Here is a 24,874-nt window from a genome sequence, read left to right as displayed (position 1 = left end):
AAAAAAGACAACGAGATAGAAAAAAAACGCAATGGTGAAAAACTCATGGCAATGTCTATAACGAAAAAAAGGCGAAAAATTGTGTTTACAATTTGAATTGCAGATGTTTCGTTCAATGGCAGCCCCATTAAGCAGTAAAGTACACGAGTGCACTTGCAGTGCTCTTTGACATTCATCGAGGTCGAGTGCGTCTCCCGCGTTATGTCCACCACTTAACGCACATATTGCATTCGTGCCAACTTTTCTGCACAATGTTTTTTTCTGTTCAACCAATCTTTCTCCCAGTGTTTGCTTTTAAACGTTTTTTCTGCTCCATCTCCGTTCATTTCCTTGAGTCTTGTGTGCCAAATTTCAACCAGTTGCAAACACTTTAACCACCGAACGCATTCATTTTGAAGCAACGAACACCGCATGTACTACAGCACAACGAACGAACGAACGAGCGAGCGAACGAACGAGAAAAAAAACACTGTGTTTATACAACATTCCTCACATAACGGAGCATGTCTGTCGATATAGCGCGTTGGACCATGCCAAACTCTCGGAATGTTAAATCAAAATTGAATATCAAATGATTCCGTTCTTTGCAAAATGCGGGGATCACCACCGCGTTTTTCGACTCTCAAGCACACACTCGTATACATACACAATCATGAACCAACCATCCCGAAACCCACCGGAGAGACAGAAAATTGCAAAACTCTATCTCGCATCTCATTTCATATGAAAGAAATTATTTGTTTTTGAGAGCCATGTTTTGTCATCTTGTTTACTTGCAACAAGAATTTAGTTGGAGTTTTTATTTTCAACGCTAAGGCGAGCAGATTTTTCCAATGCAGAGATGAGCAGCTATTTTTTTTTCGTCAAGAATTCAGAGAAAAACGGATGTTCACCAAGCATAAGGTACGATATGATTGAACGAAAACCAAAAAAAAAAAAACAAGGAAAACATCTGAATCTCCCGAAAATATTTGGAAATGTAAATTCTTGTGCCCGTTATATGCGTGCTGTATGATGAACATGGGATTTTTTCGAACATTTTATTTCATTTACCTTGACTATTCATATGAATATCACATATTATAAATACAAAATAACGTCAAAACTATTTGCTTCGGTTTAATATACAAAATATCGCTGGTGCACAAAATAGCAGATCAAGATAAAACAAGCACGAGAGAGAGAAATAGAGAGATAAAGTTGGAACTCTTTCCAATTTTAATTTCATATCATCTCGCTATTCGGTATACCATGAGGATTTGAAAAAAAATAACAACAACATTCTACCGTTTTGCTACAGTAAATATTTTTACATGCGAAAAATACACATTTTATTCTTTCAACAACAACATTTTTAGCCATAGCGACAACAGCAAGAACAGCAAAAGCAATAGCATCAACAGCAACAACAGCCACAGTAGCAACGGATCAACATCCCATCAAACATAATTTCTATTTATTACAAGAGAATGCATTTCGTAGCATGGATTTCAATTTATTCACTCGATCTCTCAATCTCTCTCCTGCTCTCCCTCTCTTTCTCATTCTTTCTCTTTCCCCTTCGCTCTTCACTGAATACAATTTTGCATGCGCTGCATGAAGCAAATACATTTTGCACCGAATCATCATTATTTACAAAAACAACGCCGAATGCATGCGAACAACGTGCTGACAACGAAAAAATTCGTACTAAAAAGAGAAGCAAAAAATGCTGCAAAGCTTCAAGAACGGCACACCGCTGTACATTGCTGATGTACACAAGCATAATAGATGAATTTCATAATTCTACCCAAAAATCGTAGTTTTTCCAATGTCATTTTGAGTTAATATTTATGAAGAGATTGAAAAAAAATGGTTTCAATTAAAATAAATGAAGAATATGTAAATTTACAATCGAAATAAATTTCAATGCAAAAAAAAACCTCTTTTGTTCAACTGAATGCTTGAAGTAAATCGAATCGTATGCATTGAAACGCCCCATCGTTTTATCATCGTCACTTTGTCAATAGGGACACGCTCGTCCATGGTGTGTGCAACGTGAAGTTGTCAACGAGTTGGGTGTGTATGTGTGTGAGTGTATGTGGTTCGCAATCCATCGACATTTAGTCATGACGTTTGACACTGTTTCACAGAAATTGATTTGGTCGCATTCGCTCTCTTCTGTCTCTGTGTGTATGCGTACAGGCGAACGGTGTTGTGCACAACAAACAAATTACAGAATTTTTTTTTTCATTTTCTTGTGCGACAGAGAAGAAAAGAAATCGAATTGAACACACCGAAATAGTACAATTCATTTCCATTGAATGGTTTGTATTCTGCAAAAAAAAAAAAGCAAAAAAATCATTTTCCGTGCGAATTTTTGTGTTTGAAAAAGTGTGTTGAAAATCGATAGCATACAGCATTGAAATTTTTTTTTTGGGTCCGTGTCAAAGTGAATCGCATATCGGGTGGAAGAGAAGACATTTTTTTCTCTCTCTTCTTCGGCCAAAGTTAATTGATTAGGTCGCCGATTACTGTTTCATTTTGACAGTCATCGTCATCATCAAACAAAACGAAAGAAGAAGAAAAAAAATATCACACACAAAAAGGCGATTTTTCGTTGGTCTGTCAATATTTGGTATCAGTTTTTGGTTTCGGAATTTATTATTCCTTTTGGACTGAATTTCGGTCGACAATTTTTTTTTATCGCATTTATTTCATTGCAACAATTGATATGTGAGTATTTTTTTAGTGGAAAAGTCATTTGTATCCAATATTTCCAAACAAATGGTGTGTGTGTGTTGTTCTGGTTCATGAGTGAGAGACAGTGATAAGATTGGATATTTAGGCCTGAGATCTGAAAATGAGCCGTTTTCAGAATGACACAAATGCCTGAACGAAAACCAAAAAAAAAAAACTTGTTGTTTGAATCATTTTTATCACATACTCTCAGCAAGTGGGTGGTTTTTTTCTGTGTTCGATGACATTTGATAGTCGCATCCTGTTTTGTATTCGATATCATTGTGTTGATTTTTGATGAATTTTATGAAAAAGTTTTTTGTTCTAACAAAGTAAAGGAAAAAAAACCCGTTTTTCGTTTCAGTGAATGTTCTTTTTGCCGTTCCAAATGGATGAGACAGTGGCAACCGATCAATAAGAATTTCCAAACTAATTTGATTGTTGCAATACAGACAGAAGAGACAAAGAGAGAGAGAGAGAGTGAAGGAAAAGGAGTGAGGCAACCAATTCGGCTGGCTGAAGTGGAACCGAACCAACAATGATCGGCGGTTTATTCGTGTACAATCACAAAGGTGAAGTGCTCATTTCACGCGTTTACCGTGATGACATTGGCCGAAATGCAGTCGACGCATTCCGAGTCAATGTGATTCATGCTCGGCAACAAGTGCGATCACCCGTTACGAACATCGCACGCACCAGCTTCTTTCATATCAAAGTATGTAGACAATTATACTTCTTGTGAATCAATTGATGTGTGTGTGTGTGTTTAGATCTAAATTGAATATATCCGGTGTCTGTTTCTTTTTCTCACAGCGAGCCAATATTTGGTTAGCGGCCGTCACCAAGCAAAATGTCAATGCAGCTATGGTGTTTGAGTTTCTACTGAAGATTATCGATGTGATGCATTCGTATTTCGGGAAAATATCCGAGGAGAATATCAAAAATAATTTTGTGCTCATCTATGAACTGTTGGACGGTATGAATACACTTTTGGATTCGAAATGGGATTTGAGTTGGGTTTTGGCGCTCAATCTGTGTCGACCGATTCTTTCCTTTATTTCTCTCTTTTCTTTCTGTTTTATACTTAAAAATGTGAACCGTCTCAAATTGATCGTCTTCCTTTTTCCCGCATAGAAATTTTGGACTTTGGCTACCCGCAGAACACTGACACCGGCGTACTGAAAACGTTCATCACTCAGCAGGGCATTAAATCGGCAACGAAAGAAGAGCAAGCCCAGATTACATCTCAAGTATTGTTTTGTTGTCGTTTTTTGGATTTTCTCTTTGTCATTTATCTACATTCTTATCAAATTCGCTCACTGCCTCTATCTCTCTCTCTGGTCATTTGTATTTCGATTAAAAATGGTCGGCTCCGAGTGTACGTGAGAGAGAAAGAGCGCGCGTGCAACTGGAACTTCCTCTCACTTTGGAACATTCCAGATTTGTTTTACATAAAAAAAAAGTGCATTTGATTGGCATGCGAACATTTTTTTTTTTCGACTGAAAAGAAGAAAATGAGCACATGAAACTCAAATCCGAACGATTTGTACATAATTTAGGTAACAGGGCAAATTGGTTGGCGTCGCGAAGGTATCAAATACCGCCGAAATGAATTATTTTTGGACGTACTCGAATACGTTAATCTATTGATGAGCCCACAAGGTCAAGTATTGTCGGCTCACGTTGCTGGAAGAGTTGTTATGAAGTCTTATTTATCAGGTAAGAAGGTTTCGCAACGCAACAAAAACTACAACAAATCATAAATCAGAACAATCAATTTATGCAGTTAATGCACAATCACCAGTTCCCTCTCTGTCAATTTCTTTCTTAAATCGATTCTTGTTGTCGAGTCGCAAACACATAAGTTCGTGCGTTAAACTGATTTTGCAATCGGATTCTAACACTTCTTCTCTAAATTTCACTTCACACGGTGCACTAAATGTTCACCGATCCGTTTCCATTTGAAACTAATTTGCTTTTGTCGAATCGCATGCAATCACACAATCGACATGATCTCCACTTCCCATTTGACTCTTTTTAATATGCAACTTACATTTTAACACATGTTAATCAGCATGGTTTTAGTCCATCATTTGACACATGACTTGACATCCATAAGTCTATCTCTCTGTCACTCTATCTCTTTGTCTTTCTCACTATCTCTCCCTCTCTCTCCCTCTCTCTCTACATTTCCCTCTATTTCTATTTGCGGGTGTTTTTTTTTCGTGTCAAACACTTAACCAATTTCAAAACACCATTTTAATTGACATAAACATACAAAACCTCCGAAGATGATTTGGCTTCGTAACGCTTTTATCAGTAAAACACTCTCACGAAATGTCGCGTTTGCTTGTCTCCAAGACGGTTTGCACAAGCCCACATGAATTTCGTGGCCATTTTCTGCAGCTGTTGATCTGTATTTGTTCAATACTTGGATTTTTTTCCGTTCGTCGGTCGCATTCGAATTTGGAATTTTGCATTACTACAGCCGGACTGTAACAGTCCATTTCAAGTGCTTTATTCTAAGTTTCCGAGCACTTGGCATGGGCATAAATGCGTTTGCAAAGGTGAAATGTGCAAAATCTTCGATTGAACAAATAATTTCACCGGAAAGTGGCTCTCTTTCTATTTTGTCAACAGTAAACAGTAATTCGTTTATTTATTTGGCTGGTGAAAAACCATCATTTGTTTTTCGTTCGTTTGTTTAGTTTGCTTTGGATTTTATTGTTTTGATTTGTTCACAATTTTAGCATTTAAAATTATCCGTTTAGTTAATCATTCGAAATTGCAATTTTCGATATTCATTTCTATTATTTTCTTTTTCTTCTTAATTTCTTTCATTTTCATTACGAAATTTATTCTGTTTTCGGTTGACTAAATAAAAAAAAACACACACACACACAATCAAACCATTTAAATGTTATTCATCGACCGAACCAATTTGCCTGTGCACAAAATTAAACCCATTTGCGCATTTCTGCGCGCAAACGTACGACATGTCTTCAGGTATGCCTGAGTGTAAATTCGGCATCAACGATAAAATTGTGATGGAAGCCAAGGGCCGTGGCGGCATATCGGGCAACTCAGAAGCGGAAACATCGCGTTCGGGCAAACCAGTTGTTGTGATTGATGATTGCCAATTTCATCAGTGCGTGAAATTGAGCAAATTTGAAACGGAACATTCCATCAGCTTCATACCACCGGACGGTGAATTCGAGCTAATGCGCTATCGCACCACCAAGGATATATCATTACCATTCCGTGTAATACCGCTGGTGCGAGAGGTGGGACGTACAAAAATGGAAGTTAAGGTACATTTGGCTGAGAGGTGGATGGATAAATTTTTGTTTTATTTGCTTCGAAATTTGAAAGAAAAATAGTTTTATTTGTTGTCCCTGTATAAATTCAAAACCAGAAATGGCTATGATCACGACCGTAACAATGACCATACTGTCGTAGTAATAACCCTTGCCAAAATTCCTAACAAGCGAATCTTAAGAAGACTTGTAACAACACGACAAACTCTCAACTCGATCCAACAAACGGGGCATTGATCTGAATCGATACACATTTTTTATTCGATTGAGAGTTTTTCGACCAATTCAAAGCGGTTTCAATGAACAATTTTGTGTTCATTGTAGAATAAGATAGGATATGACGCCGAGGACCAATTAAATTTCGATGAAATAAGAAACAATTCAATGAAAATTTAGAGCCGATTCAAATGTAACGTGCTTTTTGAAGCACGATGTTGCTTTTTGTTGACCAAATTTATGCTTTTGATAAGGAAAACAATTCAAAAAGACTAAAAATATCCAAGTAAAAGTGTTATACTCAAAATTCTTTTATTTCAAATAACCTCGTGCAGCTTGGCGTCATTTCCTCCACTTCCATATGTTTGCAATGATGTTTGAACTTTGACAAACAAGCTTCTACAATGGAAATTAAATGCGAGTGGAGACGCCATAAAAATGACTCCAAAATCGTCGATTAATGATCGAACTACTTTAAGCACATTTTAAAAAATGTTTGAAAAAAAATCGAGAATTCGAAAATTTTGATAAAATTGAAAAAAAGAGTTCATTACTCAAAGAATCAAAATTGAAATAAGAAATGTTGCCAACCCAATTTATCATTTTGTATAGACATCTTATTCCATTGTCAACAATTTATCATTTCTTCTCGATTGATTTCTTCCAGGTGGTGCTCAAATCAAACTTCAAGCCATCGTTGTTGGGCCAAAAAATTGAGGTGAAAATTCCAACTCCGTTGAATACATCTGGTGTGCAATTGATTTGCCTAAAGGGTAAAGCAAAATACAAGGCGTCGGAAAATGCAATCGTTTGGAAGTGAGTATTGTTCTTCTCTTCCGTCTTCTTGTGTATACCAGATTGGTACACTTTACCATAGATTGATTGAATATATTTACGGATTAATTCGGTTGAAAATTTCAAAAAAAAATTTTTTTCAGAATTTTGAATCCTTTGATTTCAACTTGAAATCAAAGGATTCGATTGAAATCTTGGTTGAAATTGAAAATTAACCAATTTTCGCTTTGATTTGCGGTTTTAATCGATTTGTTGTCGTTTTGTCGTTTAGGATCAAGCGAATGGCTGGTATGAAAGAGACTCAGTTGTCGGCTGAAATCGAATTGTTGGAAACAGACACGAAAAAGAAATGGACCAGACCTCCAATTTCAATGAATTTCGAAGTACCGTTTGCCCCATCTGGTTTCAAGGTAAATGTTATTCCACATATACAGATTGCTAGAACGAATTGTTGGAACAAGATAAAAAGTTAAAATTTTGTTTAGTCAACACCAACTGGTTAGGTTAAAGCTAAATTTTCTGTTAAAATTAAAACTGAATCAAAATTGATAGTTTTGAATGAAAAAAATTAATTAAAGAAAAAATGTTGGCAAAAAACGTCGAAATTTCTAAATAAATTGGTACTTGAGAAGATTCAAATAAATTTAAACTAAAATAATTTTTTTATGGAAAAAAAATCACCAAATGGTTCATGCATTATTTTAAGAAATTTTTAGAGCTGCCCATTTTCAAGAGAATTTAAGTAAAACACTGCCCATTTTTGAGTTTTGAGCTGCCCATTTGGGATTTAGAACTGCCCAAATGGGCAAGAGCTGCCCATTAAAATAATGCATGAAATGGTTTGTGCTTACTTCCAACATTGATATTGATTGCATTATTTATCCACAAACATAGTTTGTTAAGAAAAATATTTCATTTTAAATCATGGTTTAAATTCGATCCAAGAAATGTCTATAACAAAATTAATTTTTCCAATAATATTTCCTATTCCACTCTAAACTTGATTTAATTGGAAAAAACTGAAATTTTGTTGAAAAAAAAAAACCGAAATTGACTAGAAGTTCCAAAACAATTTAAAAACCATGTAACAAAATGTACAACACAAACATTTGTATGGACAAATATTGATTCAAAATTTGTTCCGCATCCATTCCATTTTAGGTTCGTTACTTGAAAGTGTTCGAGCCAAAGATCAACTATTCGGATCACGATGTTATCAAGTGGGTGCGTTACATTGGTCGCAGCGGTTTGTATGAGACGAGATGTTAAGCGCGGGGCCATTTGGACGCAATAAAATTTAAAACTGAGCAAAAACAAGTAAAATCGATCGAAAGAGCACAACATGATCTACCATCGAATGCAATTGTCCGAAGCATTGCACACAGTAGAACCAGAATACCATTCAGCACCAGCTCATAAAATAACAGCAAAAAAGAGAGAAAAAAAACAGCAACTTTAACAACAAAAAATAAATATATTAATTTTCTTCCCAGCTCTCTTTCTTTTGAGTATTTTCACCATCAGCAACAACAGCAACAGGAAAGAAAGAAACTAAAAACAAGAGAGTAAATTGTTTATCAAAATAAAATTGGTTTAAGTAAATAGCTCGAATGTAAAATTATGTAATAACTGTATCAAAATGAACAAAAAAAAAAACAAACTCAACAAATTAAGCTCGATTTGATGATACAACAAGAAAGAAATGATATTAGAAAAATCAATGGCCATTCGGTGCAAAAAAAGAAGAAAAAAAACAGTAAAAAGAAATCAGACTCAATACGAATTGTTACAGTTGTTCGAATTTCACTTTGAGTTGAGAATCTCTTCATTTTAAGAAGCAAAAAAAAAAATCATTTCTGCGTTTTTAACATAAGCAAAAAAATTCATTTCCGCCGCAGAAAAATCGCTGCATTTGAAAATAAAAACTGCGACCAGAGCGTTAAACTACACAAGTTATAAAATGCAATATTATATATACTTTGAACAACTCAAATCGGCAAATCATCCATAAATTCCGCGAATAGAGATTTAAAAGCAAACAAACCCAATTCGCATCGTAACTAATCAGTCTATTTATGATAAATTGTATTGGAATTTCGCAGAAATACCAACAACAAGCAAATTTCGAGCATATAGAACCAAACCACATGCGAAAACACACACACATCATATTTGTGAAGGGTCAAACCAACCGAGAAATACCTTTTAAAGAGAGAAAAAAAGAAAAAAAAATCTATATTAAATTATCCATAATTGTATCAAACAAAAAACACAAACAAAATATCTATCTATTATATTGAGAGGCAAGAATGTGTCCCATGTAATATTGTATTAATTATATTGTGTTGATTTTAGTTCAAATAAAGAAGTTTCAAGTGAAAAAAAAAAACACACACACACACATGAGTTATTTTCTGTGCAAAAGACATAAGAGGATTTGTGCGCTGTTGTAACACAGACACGAGCTGTGCAAATGGGCAGCAGCTCAGAGTCGCAAGAGAGAGAGAGAGAGAGAGAGATTTACGTGATTGTGCAAAAATGTTTGAAAGTTCAGTCAAGTCAGTTAAATCAGAGGCCAAGGTAAATGCCACAATTACTTTCAAATGCAAAACAAACCGCTCAATTTGAATGAAGAAAACCGCATCGCAACCAATTTTTAGATTGAATTCGATGTTGAACATCAGATTCGATTAGATTCGTATTGGCTATTATTTGGGATTTTTCACATTTTAACCCTTCAATTTCAGTCTTTTTCAATTTTATCGCCGTCATTTTCTTTTTCATCATGTTCTTCGTCCTTTCTTCTTCATCATTTCTTCTTCGTCTTTTCTTCTTTTTCTCCTGACATTCTGTAAATGGATCAAGTCATTTTCTGCAAATTTCAGAAGACAAAATCCAATGAAGTGCAATTTAAACTGATCAAAGCGTGTAAAATCGCAAGCGATGATCGAAAAATGCAATGCGATAATGAAATGAGGCTATAGATAGAGATGGCAAGAAGGCCGTTCGAGTGTACTTGTACAAACTGAAGGCTTCAATCAGCACGTGTGCAACGGTCGAAACAAATGATTTTCTCTCTTCTTCGGTTTTAATGTTTCGTACTCTTTTCCACGTCCAGCTGGACTGATACCAATTGGAATTGTCATCTTTCTTTTCGGCCACCACCACTACATACGAACAGAGCTGCTGAGTTCAATCCAGCATGGCAATGACGCGAAATGTGGAAAATCTGCTATTCACAACCACCACGTTCTCAAAGTAGCGCACACATACGGAGAGATACGGCGGATGTGATGAGACTCTTGTTGAATCTAGCATTTTTTGAAAGTATGTGCGACCCGCTTTCGGATGGTAATGTCTTATTTGATGGTAGTGGTGAGAGCGCGCGCGATTCTTTCACCGTGTTTTTTTATGTATGAGACTGTTGATGTTCATCTCATTCTGATGGCCATTGCATGGCAATGGTGTCGATTGAGAAAGAGCGATATTTTTCCCGAATAACGACATACACTTGTGTGTGCATGTGTAAAAGCGCACACACACACACACATACACACACATCGCATCGTGTTGCCGTTGTGTTTCCACAACATCGCAGCTGTGCCGTGTGACAGTTTGCTTAGGTCAGGCGGCTGAAAACACGTACAAAACACTCACTCTACAGTTTCGGTTAAATTGTGCGGTGTATTCAAAACAAAACAAAACAAAAAAATCAGATCGGATAAATCAGTTGAACAATAATTGGAGATCGAACAATTTTTAGTGCTGAACATTTGTAAAAGTGAAATATTTCGTAAAAAGTGAGATGACAGTGATCAACGAATAACGGATACAATTCAAATTGTAACGGTATGCAAAAATGTCATGGTTTTATCGACGAATTTTGGCGGAAATGAACGCGGTACAAGAATTCAAAGCCGAAAAATTCACATTGATAAGCACACGGAAAAATTGTTGACATTGTTATGACAGCCGAACGCAGAGTGATTTGAACGGTTGATAAGAGCCTCTAAACCGACCAAAACATTCAATTGGACACGTTTTCTCTCTTGCTCTCTCGCTTTCTGAAATGGAAATCAAATGAACGGTTCCGTGTGCGAAAGAGAAAGAGACCAATTGACGATGGATTGCATTTTCCATCTCTGTTTTCCACCGTGCATTTTCCTTGGCATTTCTATGCTGTATTCATATACATGTGTCTCTGCTCTGCACACCAAGCCACTGTGTGCTTGGATGCTTGTGTGCTGCCTGTGTGTCGACATGATGTGCATACCCGATATATATTCTCTATCTCGGTTTTTGGAACTGTTCGGCACACATTCTCTCGTTCGCTGGCAGTTGAAAAGTTTCAGTGAAGCACAAAGCACACAACAACAAAGAGAAAATCAGTAGCGCGCGCTTGTTGTGTGGATACGAGCAACAGCAAGTTTACGAAATATTCGGAAGAAAGTAGAAATCGAACGAAGAGAGAGAGAAAAAAACAAAGTGGAAAAACTGTATCGCACACACTGAATTGTGTGTGACACAAAGCCATACGCAGCAGCATTCGGCGCGCTCACGTCCTCTGTGTACATACGCATGCAACGGCAACAACAAATACACGCTGGCAAAGCACATAACAACAACGTGTGCCATAGATAGAGATAGCGTAGCAAATTGTGCCCTTTGACAGAACGAAAAAGGTGATTGAGTTTGTATTCTCTCGGTGTGTGTGTTTGTGTGAGAGTGAATAACGGCCCGTTGTTGCGCCTCCTTCAGAGCATCCATGAAGCACTGTGTTCGAACGATATGTTCTTATCCACTTGTTTTTTCCCGAAAATGCGCTTGTGTACGTGAGTGAGGATTGTATTCGAGTTGATTGCCGTGCGTTTGTGTTTCTTTTTGAGTCGAATGGTTGTGTGCGTGCGCGTGTGTATGTGTATAAAAGCTGAAAATGCTTAAATGCTTCAGTGAACAGTTACGAATTGAGAACGTGAACATGTATTAAATGCCGATCGGTTCGCTGAATCAAGAACTGTTTCCAATTATTTTGATGATCCAACGAAATTGTCACCCAAAAACAATTGCAAGCCCATTAAAAACCGTACTTCATTTTGTTTGACGATAGTCAATTTGATTTGATCAAACCCAACAAAAAAAAAACGGTTCTAATCGTCGGAAATGGACAGGGAATTCGTTATTTCCCGCAATAAAACTGTGTTTTCCCCCAGTTGCAACTTGCAGGCAATGAATGTATGCTGCCTGCTGAGCGTGTATCGTGTCTCGCATGTGTGTTGTCGTTCTCTTTCGCTAGAAGCACATGTATTTCCCGATTCCGAATGGGAAAAACTCTGATTTCACGTTCACTTCTAGGCCGTTTTTCTATGTGTATGTGTGCGCTCTTATATTCCATACACACAGTTCGTGTTCGCCAACATACATTTCGTCGTTCTCGTGTGTTGTTGTTTTTCCCATGTCACTTGCTGGTCTCTTTCATGCCTTGTCACACTTGTCGTCTCTTTCACACCACCATCCACTACCATTGACTTCCTTGTTGTCTATCCCGTGCTTTCGCCGAATTCAATCAATGTTCTCTTTCCAATTTTCCGCGCTCGTCGTCACACTCTCTCCGCCTCGCTTTCTCTCGCTCTTGCACACACACTTTCTCCATATGCTCATGCCAAACACAAAAATAAAACATGCACACGGTGATACACACTGAGAGCAAGTGACCCATTCATTGATTTTTGTTTATTTTAACTAAAACTACGAATTGTGTATAGTTGTTCGATGTTGTGTGTTGTGTTTTATTTTGTGTGTTGTTCAAAATCGAAATAAAAAATCTAAAAAAAAATATCCATAATACAATAATTGTTTAGCAGAAAAATCTAGTGTTTGTATAAATCATTTTCATCCACTAAAATCCAATTGAATGCATTTTCGAAATGCATAGAATGCAAATTTTCAATGGAAAGCCGTTGACAATATTCCGCGATGTCAGATGTGTGAAGCAGTAGAGAAAATTTTCCGATTTGGATTTTCCTCACACTCATCGTTGTTCTCACAGAACGGGAGAAAGCGAGCGAGAAAGAGCGAAAATTCGCATATATTTAGTTGGTGTGTGCAATTGTTAGTTTTGTTGTTGTTACTCTCGGTGTCTCCGCGATGTTCGTTCGTTCGCTGTTTTTTTCTTCTCTTTTTTCGTTCTACAGTCCCTTTTGATTCCGTGTGCATTTTTCACTCTCACAAATTCCGTGGTACGCTTTTTTTTATTCGCTTTCTCGTCCGTTCTCTGGCACCTCTTCAGCGTAATATATAACATATATTTATATGGTTCGTATGTGCGTGTTCATTACATTTTATAATTGATGCAGTTCTGTTGCCGTTTCGCGAATATTGGCTGTGTATGTGCATTTTGTGGGAATGTTCATGGATTGATCCGCGCGCGCGAAAATTCGCGGTACAGTGAGAAGAAAACAAATATTGTGAGCCAAACTTCGATCGACCGGAATAAAGGGAGCGAAAAGGGGAGTGCAAGTGAACGAAAGAGATCAAGCTGCTGAATTGAAAGAGAGAAAGAGTGGGAAAAGAAGCGAAAGAAGCAATAGAAGTAAGAGGAGCAGGAGAAGCAAGAGAAGGCAATAGTTGCCAAGAAAATCTCTTTTGAATCGGTACGACACTGAATAACAATGCATTTTCGTTCAACTGAATGCAAATAAATCGGATTTTTCGATTGGGTAAGTTTCGAAAGTAAATAGCATGTGGTCGAATTGCCACACTTCTGGCCAAGTGCAATGAAGCTCTGCCGCCTCGAAAGTGCATATTTACCCACAATTATTTCATTTAGCCAAAAGAAAGCTACAGTCAGCTACAACCGTAGCGTAGAAACGGTGCAATTAAACCTTGAGCTTTTCGATGGATTCTCTCATTTGGCTGTGTGTGAATTTGTGGCAAACACTTACCCAGTCCTATTTTCAAGAATGTGCTAAATAATCGGATTCCATTTACTTAAAGTTAATTCCATTCTCCTGAAATAACTTTCCAAAAACCGATACCATTCATGTAATCATGCTAATTTTTTGCTCGTTAATGCAAAAATACATACCACAGACGCAGCAGTGTGTCACACACAAAACCTTCACACAGGAGAGAGAGAGAGAGAGAGAGAGAGAGAGGGATAGAGAGAGGAAATGTGCCCAAAATAATTCAAAGCTTGTTACAAATACCCACTTTGGTAGTAACACCATTTTGCAAACGCTTTAATTTCCAAAACCCCTGATTTGTTTTCGGCAATGAATTCATTTTAATTCCAAACACTTTGCGCGAAAGTGAATTCATTCCAATATCAAAACACTTGACTCGTTTTGGAGAATGGGTTTTTCGGGTGGCACAGTAACACATTGAGAACGAGGTAATTTTCACCACACATACACTCACACTCACACTCACTAAACACCAATTTCAAGTGAAATCAAATGAAGTGTGAAAATCAATGGGAACATTCACACATGTGTGTCGCTTTTATATAAGTCGTTTGTGGAAAAACGGCAAGCTTAGTGTTTTAAATCCTCACCCTCTCTGCCCGCCTAAACAAATCAAATTAATTTTTCGAAAGCTCATTTCCTAGCCGTACGCCGAAACGACAACAACAACAACGACAACAACGACGACGACGACGACGACGACGATGAACAACGGGTAAACAAAAGCGAGCGAACGACCGAATAAGCAAAAGCCAAGCGACAAAGATGGAGAGCGAGTGAGAGAGAAAGAGAACGGGCGAAAGCAAGTGAGACAGGGTATAATGTTGTTGTACCAATTCGAGCACGTGCTAAGTCATTTTCCACATATGTCAGCACATATTCATAATGTCTTCTAAGTTGGAAGTCATTAAGTAATGAGAGCGAGAGATACAGACACACAGAAGTATCTCGTTGCCAATTTTCATTATTGCAACCGAGAGCGGGAAAAATGTGTTCGGTGTTTGTTTCTGTGTGAGAGTGTGTCGAGTGAGCGAGTGTGTGAGAGTTAGTCAACATCGACAACGGCGATGACAACGTGTAAAAAGAAGAAGAAATAGAGAAAAAAACGAATGTGAACAAAAACATAAACACAAATGAATAAATGAATATGAAACTCAGTGTACAAGGTGCATGCAATGGGGCATTTCTTGGTGAGACAGCGCACAAATGTTACTTAAAGTTGATTTTGGATGGCGCGCCATCAACTTTTTCGTGTGAAAGAGAGAGAGAGCGAGCGAGCTTTCGTTCATCGTCATCGACGTCACGTGCAAACGAGATAGAAACACGGAAATTCGTGTGTACAGAGAGAGCATGATTGTATTTTAGTTTTTGGTGAGAAACTCAATATTTCGCTATTGTGGCGTTACACAGTGGCTTTGTGCTCAATGGAAAAGAGAACGAGCGCAAAAAATTTGGCCCACATTTGTTTTTCGTTGCAAACGATGCAATGTTTTGGATTCCTTTGCTTTGGTGAATTATTCATTCACTTCCTCGTTCTATGTTGCCAATACGCACACACACACACACACACACAAAAATTGTTTTGCGTACGCTGTTGTTCTTTTTCCTTCTTTTCCCTAGCCTTCGTTGCATTTCGCACAACGTGTTTTTGAAATCGATCGTACCGATTTGTTTCGAATGCGTTCCAGCTTGTCTTCGATAAGTTACTGTTGTTGTTTGATTTCTTTTTTTCGGTTGCTTTTGTTGTTGTCATGAATTGTTCGTGCTATTTACGGCTTTGTTGCTGCTGTCGTCTATGATAAATACACGATTGATTACATCGTTGCTCGGCTTCTGGCCCTAGCTCGATTTTCTGCGTGTGCCGTTTTCTCGCTCTTTCTCCGTTCAAGCTCTTGCAATCTCCTTCATTTTCTCGCACACACTGCCGTTCGAATCGAACCATTCGGTGTTGTGCAGAAGCGAGAGCGAGTGGTTGAGAAAGCCAATGTGCCGAAATTTGTATCGACATTCCGTTCGAGCATTCGATCGTATTTGCATTTAACATAAAATTTCCATTTTTATTGCTAAAACCCATTATTTTCGGCATGCAAACGATTTTGATCGGATTTATGCCTTCCACTCGCTCTCTTTCTCTCGCTCGTGTGTGTGTGTGTGCTTTTTTCTTTCTTCCTTGCTGTTACGGTTGATTGTTGTTGCAATTATTCTTTGTTATTATTACTTCTCTTCTCTTGCAGTCAAAACTGCACTAGAACACACACACACACACTCTTTCGTTCCGTCGGCTCGGTCGTTTTGGGGTTCGAGTAGCTGGTTTCACTTTGCACGTAACACTCATGACATTCGAGTGGAAAACAATACTATCCAAGTGCAGCATTTGAGCGGCAAACGGGTTGCTGTGCAAACGCAAGAAACGCATTCTTCGAGCACACACAAGCACCACACATACACACTGACGCTGGCACAGTGAGTCCCAAAGTGCAAAATCAAAATGAACGAGAAGTCGAGGCATGCATCGCATGCCAATGATATACATACATTCAGATATTTGCTTCAAGATTCGACAGCACTTCGTCATTGTTCCGTTTTGCTTGTTATGAATAGGAAAAAAAGCACCGAGAAAGAGAGGCGAAGTGAAAAAAAAAGAACTTCTAACAGCCCAAGTAAATGCTATTGTTTTCGAAAAGTTCAAAGGGATCTACTGAGGCCTTGATTTTTCTTTTGCCAAACGGAGCGAACGAGCGAACAAAAAAATGATAAAGGAAGACATTCAAACCATTTCCCGTTTGCGCCAGTTCCAAACAGCCCGAACAGGCGAACAACAATCGTGCTACATCAAGGTTTTCTTACAAGTGGTGCGAATCGATAGCGAGAGCCAAAAGTACATTGTAAATTGTAATCATTCCAATGCCTCTGTGATTGCATTGCAATCGCATTTCCACCATTTAAACATTTTCAAATTTAACGTCATGCGAATGTGCATGCGATGGGTGGCCGTGCATTTGTGTGCCTTGGCATGTATGTATGTGTGTGTGGTGCAGAAAATATTGTTTTAATGTGTAGCCCCGAAAATTCGATTATTCGAGAAACGCTTTGAATATGTCACACACACACACACCGCTTGGAAAAGTGCATTTGGCAAACGCTTCCGGTTTGCCGGAATCAAGTTTTAATAGAATGGGTCAAAAATTGAAATTCCCGCACAGGCATCCGGACGACAAAATGCGTTGCCGTGGCCAAACATTCATGAGCACATGCTGATTTTCATGCGATTCACTTGTTTTTTTCTATCGAGATATTACAGCAACCATAGAGAGAGAGAGAGAGAGAGAGAGAGAGAGAGAGAGAGAGAGAGAAGCGGAGACGAAGGGAGAGTACGTTTAGTACAGGAACAATTCGAACATACTTCTCTCATCCTACGGATTCCTCTTCTATCGCTTCCCCTCTCCGCTTTTGTCTCGATGCCATTTCTAGTCAATTGTCACTTATGACATTTATTATTTGCGACAGATACTGTTTCGGCCATTTCGGTTTTGAGCGACAGGCGAGGAGGATGAGTGAATGTGTCGCCCATTTGGCAAATCGGTTTTACACACCGCCATACACATGCTGTTGCTGTTGTTCTGCCATGCTGCCAAATATTTGCACACTTTTGAGACATACACAAAACACACATTCGAAAATGATCGATTTGTTGGAGAGACTTTATTCGCTCGGATTCATCAATTCAACAACCATCGATCATTGGAATGGTGGAACCAAACAGCAGCAACATATATCCTATCTGCTGGTACAACTGGTGGTATTTTACACCATGCAAACATTTCTTTGACGAAATTCATTTTTCGGTATGCATCATGAAACGAAGAGAACGAAAAGAAGTCGAATTCCAAAACGAAGAAGTTGAGAAAAAAAAAATGCAAAGTCAAAAATAGACGAAACTGAATCGAAAAGGGAAGGATGAAGAAGAATTCGAAGCGCAAATAAAAAGGCAACACTTCTTCATTGAGCGATTTACTTCTTATGGTTGGGAAACACATAAACCACTACATCTAGTCGGGAATAACTGAAAAACTATGAATTTTCGTAAACGTTTCGTTTTACTTATTTTCTTTCTCTATCTCGCTCATTCATTTGCTTCGATTCTTGTTGGATTCACTCGGTAACATTTGGACTTTTCTTCGTTTCTTGCTTTTGTTCCACACTTTCTCTCACATGGGGTCATTTTACTGTTTTAGTGTGCATCCATGTGAACGATTTGTATGTGTTGGTGTCGATATTTTCTATTTTTTCCTCTCGATTTGCATATGGGTCGCATTTTTGGATGCGAATGCACTAACTACGAGAGCAGTAAAGCGAAGAAGCATGGCAAATATACTCCCAATAAATTGACTCGTGCATGGATCGAGCGGCAAGTTGGCCGTCTCGCAGCAATATGAGATGGATAGAAAGGGAGCAAAAGAAAGTATGAGGGATAGATAGTAATGGAGGAAAAAAGAAAATAGTCAGACCAAGCTCAAGCAAACGAGAGATCCAAAGAAGGAGCGGCGGCACGAAGCGCATGAAAATTTATGAAAAGAGATACATTTTATATGGAAGAAACGCACGACTGACAACACAAAGAACAACAAAACTGGCGAGAGAACGAGAGAGTGAGAGAGTGAGAGAGAGAGAGAGAGAGAGAGAAAGGAACCGCACAGGAAATTGTTTTGGAAGGAAAATAAATCAGAATCTTTTTACTTTAAGAAAGACATAAACATAAAAATCAGAATCACTGCAAAAGAACAGCAACAACAAAGCAAAGCGCCAGCTCACAGTTTCGATAATAAAGAGACGATAGAGCAAAACGAGAAACGGAGTGAGAGAGAAACAGCATCGAAACAGAGATAAAAACGAACACGGTGACAACAACGACGACGACGACAAAGAAAAACGAATAGCGAATTGAAAATGGAATGAAGTTTTTTTTTTCTCTCTTTCTCCGAAAAATGGCGATATCTCTCGGCTTATGACCATGGAAATGGAGCTTGATTTGGGAAAACTGACACTTGTTTTCATATTTTCTTGCGAACAAAAAGATCAAGATAAAAACCATTTTTCCAGCGTTGAGAACGAAGATATTTTTCTTTTTGCTTTGGTTGTTCGTTGACAAAAAAACCGCTTTCTTCCTTTTGTCATGCTCACTCTAAATGCCATCGAAACGTTACAGTACAAAACAAAAAATTAACGGAACTCAAAAAAAAAAACTCTAAAATATATTAATTTGTGATAAAACGAAATAAGTATAAACAAATAATAAGAAGAAGAACGCGAATCCAATTCGGAACTGAAGTTTGTTTGAGGGAAAAAGAAATCAATCGAAACGGAGTATCATTTTTGGGAGATTTAGCTGGAGTAAACAATGTAAGTAGCTCAGTTTTTCTTTCAAAATCAACTCACTTTTCAACAGGAAATTGATTTTGTTGATGGTTTTTGTGTTATTTTGGGAAACATTCACTTTTTAACGGCCTTCGACACATTTTCTGGAAGAAAACGCCAATTCAGCATGTTGAATGTTGAACGTATCCCGAATATAACTTTAACGTATCCTTACAGAAATGTTGGATTAAACCAAAATCCAGAAGAGAATGGAAAAAATTGGAAAAATTGAAATTTAGGAAGAAAAAAAAATTCAGCAAAAAATTGTAAAAAATCGAATATCGAGCTGAAAATGAATGAACCTTCATTTTCTATCGCCTTCGATTTGATTAAATTTGCGAAATTCATTGTTGACAGCGACAAAAAATCGTTGTGGTGTTTTTATATCAAAAGTTCACTAAGCCATTTTTTCTTTGTTTGACGCGACGTTTACATGTATAAGAGGTAAGACATGTCAAAGTTAACTAAAAAGCGATTTGTGTCGATTTCCATTAGAAATGAACGAAAGGGGAAAACCTACGAGAAAACATGTTGGAAAAGCTAGACTCATTGCATTTTCAACATCCGCAGCTAATGCCAAAATGTTTGCTACCGCAAAAATTTGTTACACAGAATGTTAAATCGTAATTGGTTATTGCCGTTGATTACGTTTAAATTGGTTTGGCATTGTAGGCTGCTCCAAATATGTACTTGTCAATAGACTGGACTCAGGTGTGGCAGTTGTGTCAAAATATTGCCGATTATTTTCGGTTATTAGCGAGTGCAAAAAAAGCACATTGTTCGAACCGAAAAAAGCACAAGACTGCGTTTCACTCACGTAATCGCCAATGATGAATTGTGCGTGTGGCGAGTCAAAAAAAAAGAGCTCGATGACTTTTGGAGCCTTGTTTTCTGTTTGCGAATCGAAATTGAATCGAGAGAAGAAAAAAAAAAACACGGTTGAAAGATTGTGGGAAAAAGGATGGAAAGGCGGTAAATTCTAAACATGTGCAGTATTTGGAGCATGCCGAGCATCTCTCTTAGCATCAAGAGTGGTTCACACTCCAGAAATGTGTTGCAAAATAATCCGGTAGCAATTAGTATCGCTGACAGTTACATTATTCCATTACACATACAGCATCAATATTACAATTCGGTTGGGCCGGTTGAACAAAACTCAGGTATCGATTGCCTGTTGTTGTTGCCTGCTTCGCATTTTTTTCTCTGCCGCTGTTACTGCCTCACTCTCCGTTCTTTGCATGACATATAAATACATGACGAAGTTTGGGTGAGTGAGTGTGTCGTTGGTTGTTCTGGAATCCAACAAGCGCATTATGAATAATGAAGGCAAATCAACCATATCCCTCACACCCATCGCTAGCTCGCTCGCCCATTCAATCAGCAAGCAAACACACAAATTACCACACCGCGTGCGAAAATGCGATGCATTTACATCCTGAATCCTAGCGCATAATTGTAAGACTACAACATCGTCGCCGTGTATGGTTGTTTCGCAAAAAACAACCATCACACGCACAGAAAGAGCTGATGATGATGACAGAACAAGAAGTAAAAAAAAAAAACAGCAGAACGAGGCGAAACAAAAAAGAACACGACGAACAACACCATTTGCAACAATAAAAATAAATTATATGTAAATTGCAATAAAATCATTCGAAATTATTCATAGTGGCAAAATTGAACGGTGTGTGCGCTCGCGGAGTGTTCGCATGCAGGGGAAAAAAATTGTGCGCGTTGCTCATATAAAATATTGTTGCGCTAAATGAATGAGAGCGGGAAAAATGTCGCATGTAATATGATTGAAATGAAAATATGAGTAAACGGAGAGGACTGGAGTGTGACCGAGAGCGGGCGGGTGAGCAAATAAACGAATAAACAGCCAAAGCTAATAGATAACGCGACAGCAACAGAGGAAAAAGGGAGCCGCGATCACGAGTGGAACGAGAAAGAAAAAAATGCGGACAGCTTTTAATTTCGATTGAAACGAACCATATTGATAATGTTGCTCTCGAGTTCGTAGGTAATTCTTGCATAATCGCTTACACGTATAATTCGATTGTAATTTATTGCTCGTTCAATGGCAAACATTAATTCAACTATTTCACACTCTCTCACTTACTCTTACTCTTACTCCAATATCCTGACTCCCCCCCTCTCTCTCTCTCTTGCATTTTTCTACTCTTCCCTTCGCTTCCCGGCCATTTCGCTGCTCGTCGCTAAAGCTGTACAAATAAATAAATGTTAATTACATCGGGATAAAGCTTTGTAGATATATTTTATGACCCCAAATATGTTGGCCATGTGATGATTTTTGTTTGCATTTGTCATGCCATAAGTCTTCATATCGATGGATTTATTTCGTGGATGCTTCACATTATTGCCATCATGATTAAAACTTGATATGGAAAATGGAGAGGCGGGCAGAGTTGGGCCAAACGTTGATCATTTCCGATGGCATCTCGATAATTTGACTGCAAAATTCAATAATTATCATTGGAAAAACCTTTTTTGTTGTTGTCCAAAATCAGATTCATGAGAAATCGAAAAGCTTTTTGTTTCATGGGAAATTCGATTCCACTCGAAAAGAGAATGAACCTCATTATTTCGCTTGCTGTGTAACATAGGTTGAAAGCGTCTTTTTTTCTATAACCCTTTTTTTTCTTCTAATTTTTCGTGTCATTGGTTCTATAGAAGTTTGATAGAATCAATGACAGATTTGCCCTTTGAATGCTGCTTCCAACGGCTAAATAAATATTCAAAAAATGAAGTTCGCTCTTTGATTCTACCCCATGAAAATCACTAGCCATTGAGTTCTTGATGGACGTTCGCGCGTGCAAACCATATTTAATTAACTAAATTATTGCCAATAATATTTCAATAATGTACCCACCACCATCACTCCTACTCTACTCTAAAACCTAAAAAATGATTGCCACTCAAAATTTCCGGAATCGGTACCAATTTGTTGCGCGGGCTCAGGAATGTTTGAGTGTTCAACCATGCCATCGCATCGAAAGCACCGCGGAAAAAAAATAATCCTTTTTACCATAATTATTATATTCATTTCAATGAATTTAATTTAATTTCGAGTGCAAATCTAGTGTTAAATTTTCGCATTTAATAATGTTGATCAAACATTTGCGTTTGTGTGTGATTGGTGTGGTACAGAAATTAAGATTCGTGCGACACATTTGTGGCAGTGATTGGACACACACAGCCTAGCTCGAACGGTATTTTACTCCGAACACACTCATAATGTGTTATAATTTATTGTTTATGGTTGCGCGTTGCTGACGATGTCGTCGTCGCCTTCGTCTCTGTGCTTGCATTGTTTCAAGCGTAAACACATTTTCGTCGTGATTAGGATTATTGTATCGAAAAATAGATATCGGAATAAATCTTATCAAGTCAACCGCAAAGCCGTGCATACACCGTGCACACCTATACTTGGTGATTGTGACGTCGATGGTGTGCGTGGTGGGTAGTAAGCTGGAGAAAAATGTAGTGAACATGTAGCATGTGATGGTGTGACAGAGGGTGGCTGGCATTGATGACGTATTCTTGATTATATATTTATTCTCGACAAAAGCATCAACCGCACTTTTTACATGACATTGATGTGAATTGCCATCGGAATTCCAAAGCAAATTAAAGTATATTGTTCGAATGTGTCACTTTGGCATTCACACACAGCGCCACACACACACACACACACACATTCCGAAAATCGGAGGCAAACTACAATTATTCGAAAACGCCACGTTTTGTTGCTCCATTGTTTATGAGTTGATTAGAAAACAATCGTGAGCGTCAGTAAATACAATGGCATTCAAAATGCTATTTAAATGTTCATATTAAACAATTTATACAATTTGCCATTTAATTTAATATTTCATTTCATGCTCCACTCTTGAGACTCTCGATCGGTCGCTATCTCGCTCTAACTGATTCGCGTCGCCATCGTCTCTCCACTCACTCGATGCCATGCTCTGCATCGAAAAGTGACTCTTTGTTCTCGGTGTGCGCTCTGTCTCTCGCTCCTCACTATCCATGCTTTTTGTCTCATCAGTCGGTCTCGATTGGTTTGTGTCGCCTTGGACTTGTTTCACCGTCGCTCACATCGACGAGTAAAACCCGTGTGTTGAGCTTTCCTTAATTTGTACCCGCTTTTTGTTTGTTGCATTTGAATTTCAATGAGCTCAAAGTGTGTTCAAATTCACTTCTCTCTCTCTCTCTGTGTGTGTGTGTCTATCCTTCTCCTTCTCTCACTCTCTTTCTCTCTACCTCTCTTTCCATCTCTCAGTCTCACTCTCCGCTCCCAGCCACTTTTCATGGTACATATTTCATAGCGAGAATCCTCCAGAGAAATTATCACACTCTATGTAAATGATGCGACGACGATGTCGTTGCTGCCTCGGATGTCGCCGTTCTGTGTTTTCATTGTGTATTATCGTTCGATTCGGCTTTTTCATAGATGGGGTGATATTGGTTCGCCCGTTTGAGTGTGAGTGTGTGATATTTTTCACCTTAATCCACATGTTATATGCCATAAAGTTTAAGTGTTTGGTTGACGGCTTTTGCATTTCTTCGACGCCTTGTCGTCATCATCGTCGTCGGCGTCGTTACAATCGTCGAAGCTAATTATCTCAGCTAATGTGTGATGAAAATATTGCTCATTTGTGGAATTTCGTTCCGAGAATTTGCGCTGATTCAATTTATTAAAATGTTGTTTCACGGAATCGATGAAATGGTTGCGTTAGCAATTAACCGCCGGCTCCCTCCACCATCACCACCACCACCACCTCGTCATCTCACCCACGCAACGAACATTTAATATTCCAAGTATATTTACTTGACATTGCAATGACCCATTATTATATTACGGAGCTCATACCACCCGGAATACAAACATACATAATAATTGGTCCATTTTAATGCACACGTATTATGATCTAGATTCAATCGTCGACATGTGAATAAATTAACACCATACCATTCGCTCCACCGATACAAACACAGCGAACGCCGCACATTCAACTTGTAATGATAATAAAATTTATAACTTTGTCTGGTTTCTTCAGCACGAGCGCGCCAGACCGCTCACACACATTCATATGTCACATCATTTTGGGGTCGCCAACGCCGAATATATTTACTCAAATTACTGTATATAACTCATTTTGAACGGCATTCTCATTCACTCATCTCGATTCGATGTCGGTTGCACCACTCATTAAGCCAACGAAACGAGCAAGAGACAGCAGCAACAACAGCAGAGCGGCGAACGGGAGCGGAGAACATGAGTCGGTGAAATTTGTCCGCTGAGACTTATCATGTTCAATGTTTTCGTTTTCCAATCATGTTGATGAAGTCAATGACGACAAATACAAACTGCTACGGAAATCGCGCGCGCGCTCCAGCCCAACTGCTCCAAAATTAATGAGTGACAAT

General features: G+C 38.2%; 2 protein-coding genes across 7 annotated transcripts in view; both read left to right on the top strand.

Moving 5' to 3' along the window:
* Nucleotides 1-2,107: 2,107 nt before the first annotated feature.
* On the top strand, nt 2,108-9,435 carry LOC129575822 (AP-2 complex subunit mu). Of its 2 annotated transcripts, none has more exons than XM_055459919.1 (9): nt 2,108-2,306; nt 3,083-3,433; nt 3,532-3,694; nt 3,853-3,968; nt 4,278-4,437; nt 5,725-6,029; nt 6,919-7,067; nt 7,318-7,456; nt 8,208-9,435. In XM_055459919.1, exons 2-9 carry the CDS (start codon nt 3,257-3,259, stop codon nt 8,313-8,315), a joined length of 1,317 nt encoding a protein of 438 aa, XP_055315894.1. In that variant the 5' UTR covers nt 2,108-2,306; nt 3,083-3,256; the 3' UTR covers nt 8,316-9,435. The 2 variants fall into 2 exon arrangements, with proteins under 2 accessions (XP_055315894.1, XP_055315893.1); XM_055459918.1 differs by having other exon boundaries at nt 2,123-2,715.
* Nucleotides 9,436-10,658: 1,223 nt separating this feature from the next.
* The window catches only part of LOC129575820 (calmodulin-binding transcription activator 1), a 222,118-nt gene continuing 207,902 nt past the window's right edge, over nt 10,659-24,874 (top strand). For 2 of the 5 annotated variants that reach the window (XM_055459916.1, XM_055459912.1), the window contains exons 1-2: nt 12,750-12,918; nt 19,215-19,408. The gene's annotated coding sequence lies outside the window, so the exon portion shown is untranslated. Of the gene's footprint in view, nt 10,896-12,749; nt 13,763-19,214; nt 19,409-24,874 lie in introns of those variants that run through there. The other 3 variants (XM_055459915.1, XM_055459913.1, XM_055459914.1) reach the window with 3 other exon arrangements.

Source organism: Sitodiplosis mosellana, unplaced genomic scaffold, assembly GCF_009176505.1.
Source record: "Sitodiplosis mosellana isolate CC-2019 unplaced genomic scaffold, AAFC_SMos_1.0 Smas_scaffold_6170, whole genome shotgun sequence".
NCBI lineage: Eukaryota > Metazoa > Arthropoda > Insecta > Diptera > Cecidomyiidae > Sitodiplosis > Sitodiplosis mosellana.
This window is presented reverse-complemented; position numbering and strand designations above follow the sequence as displayed.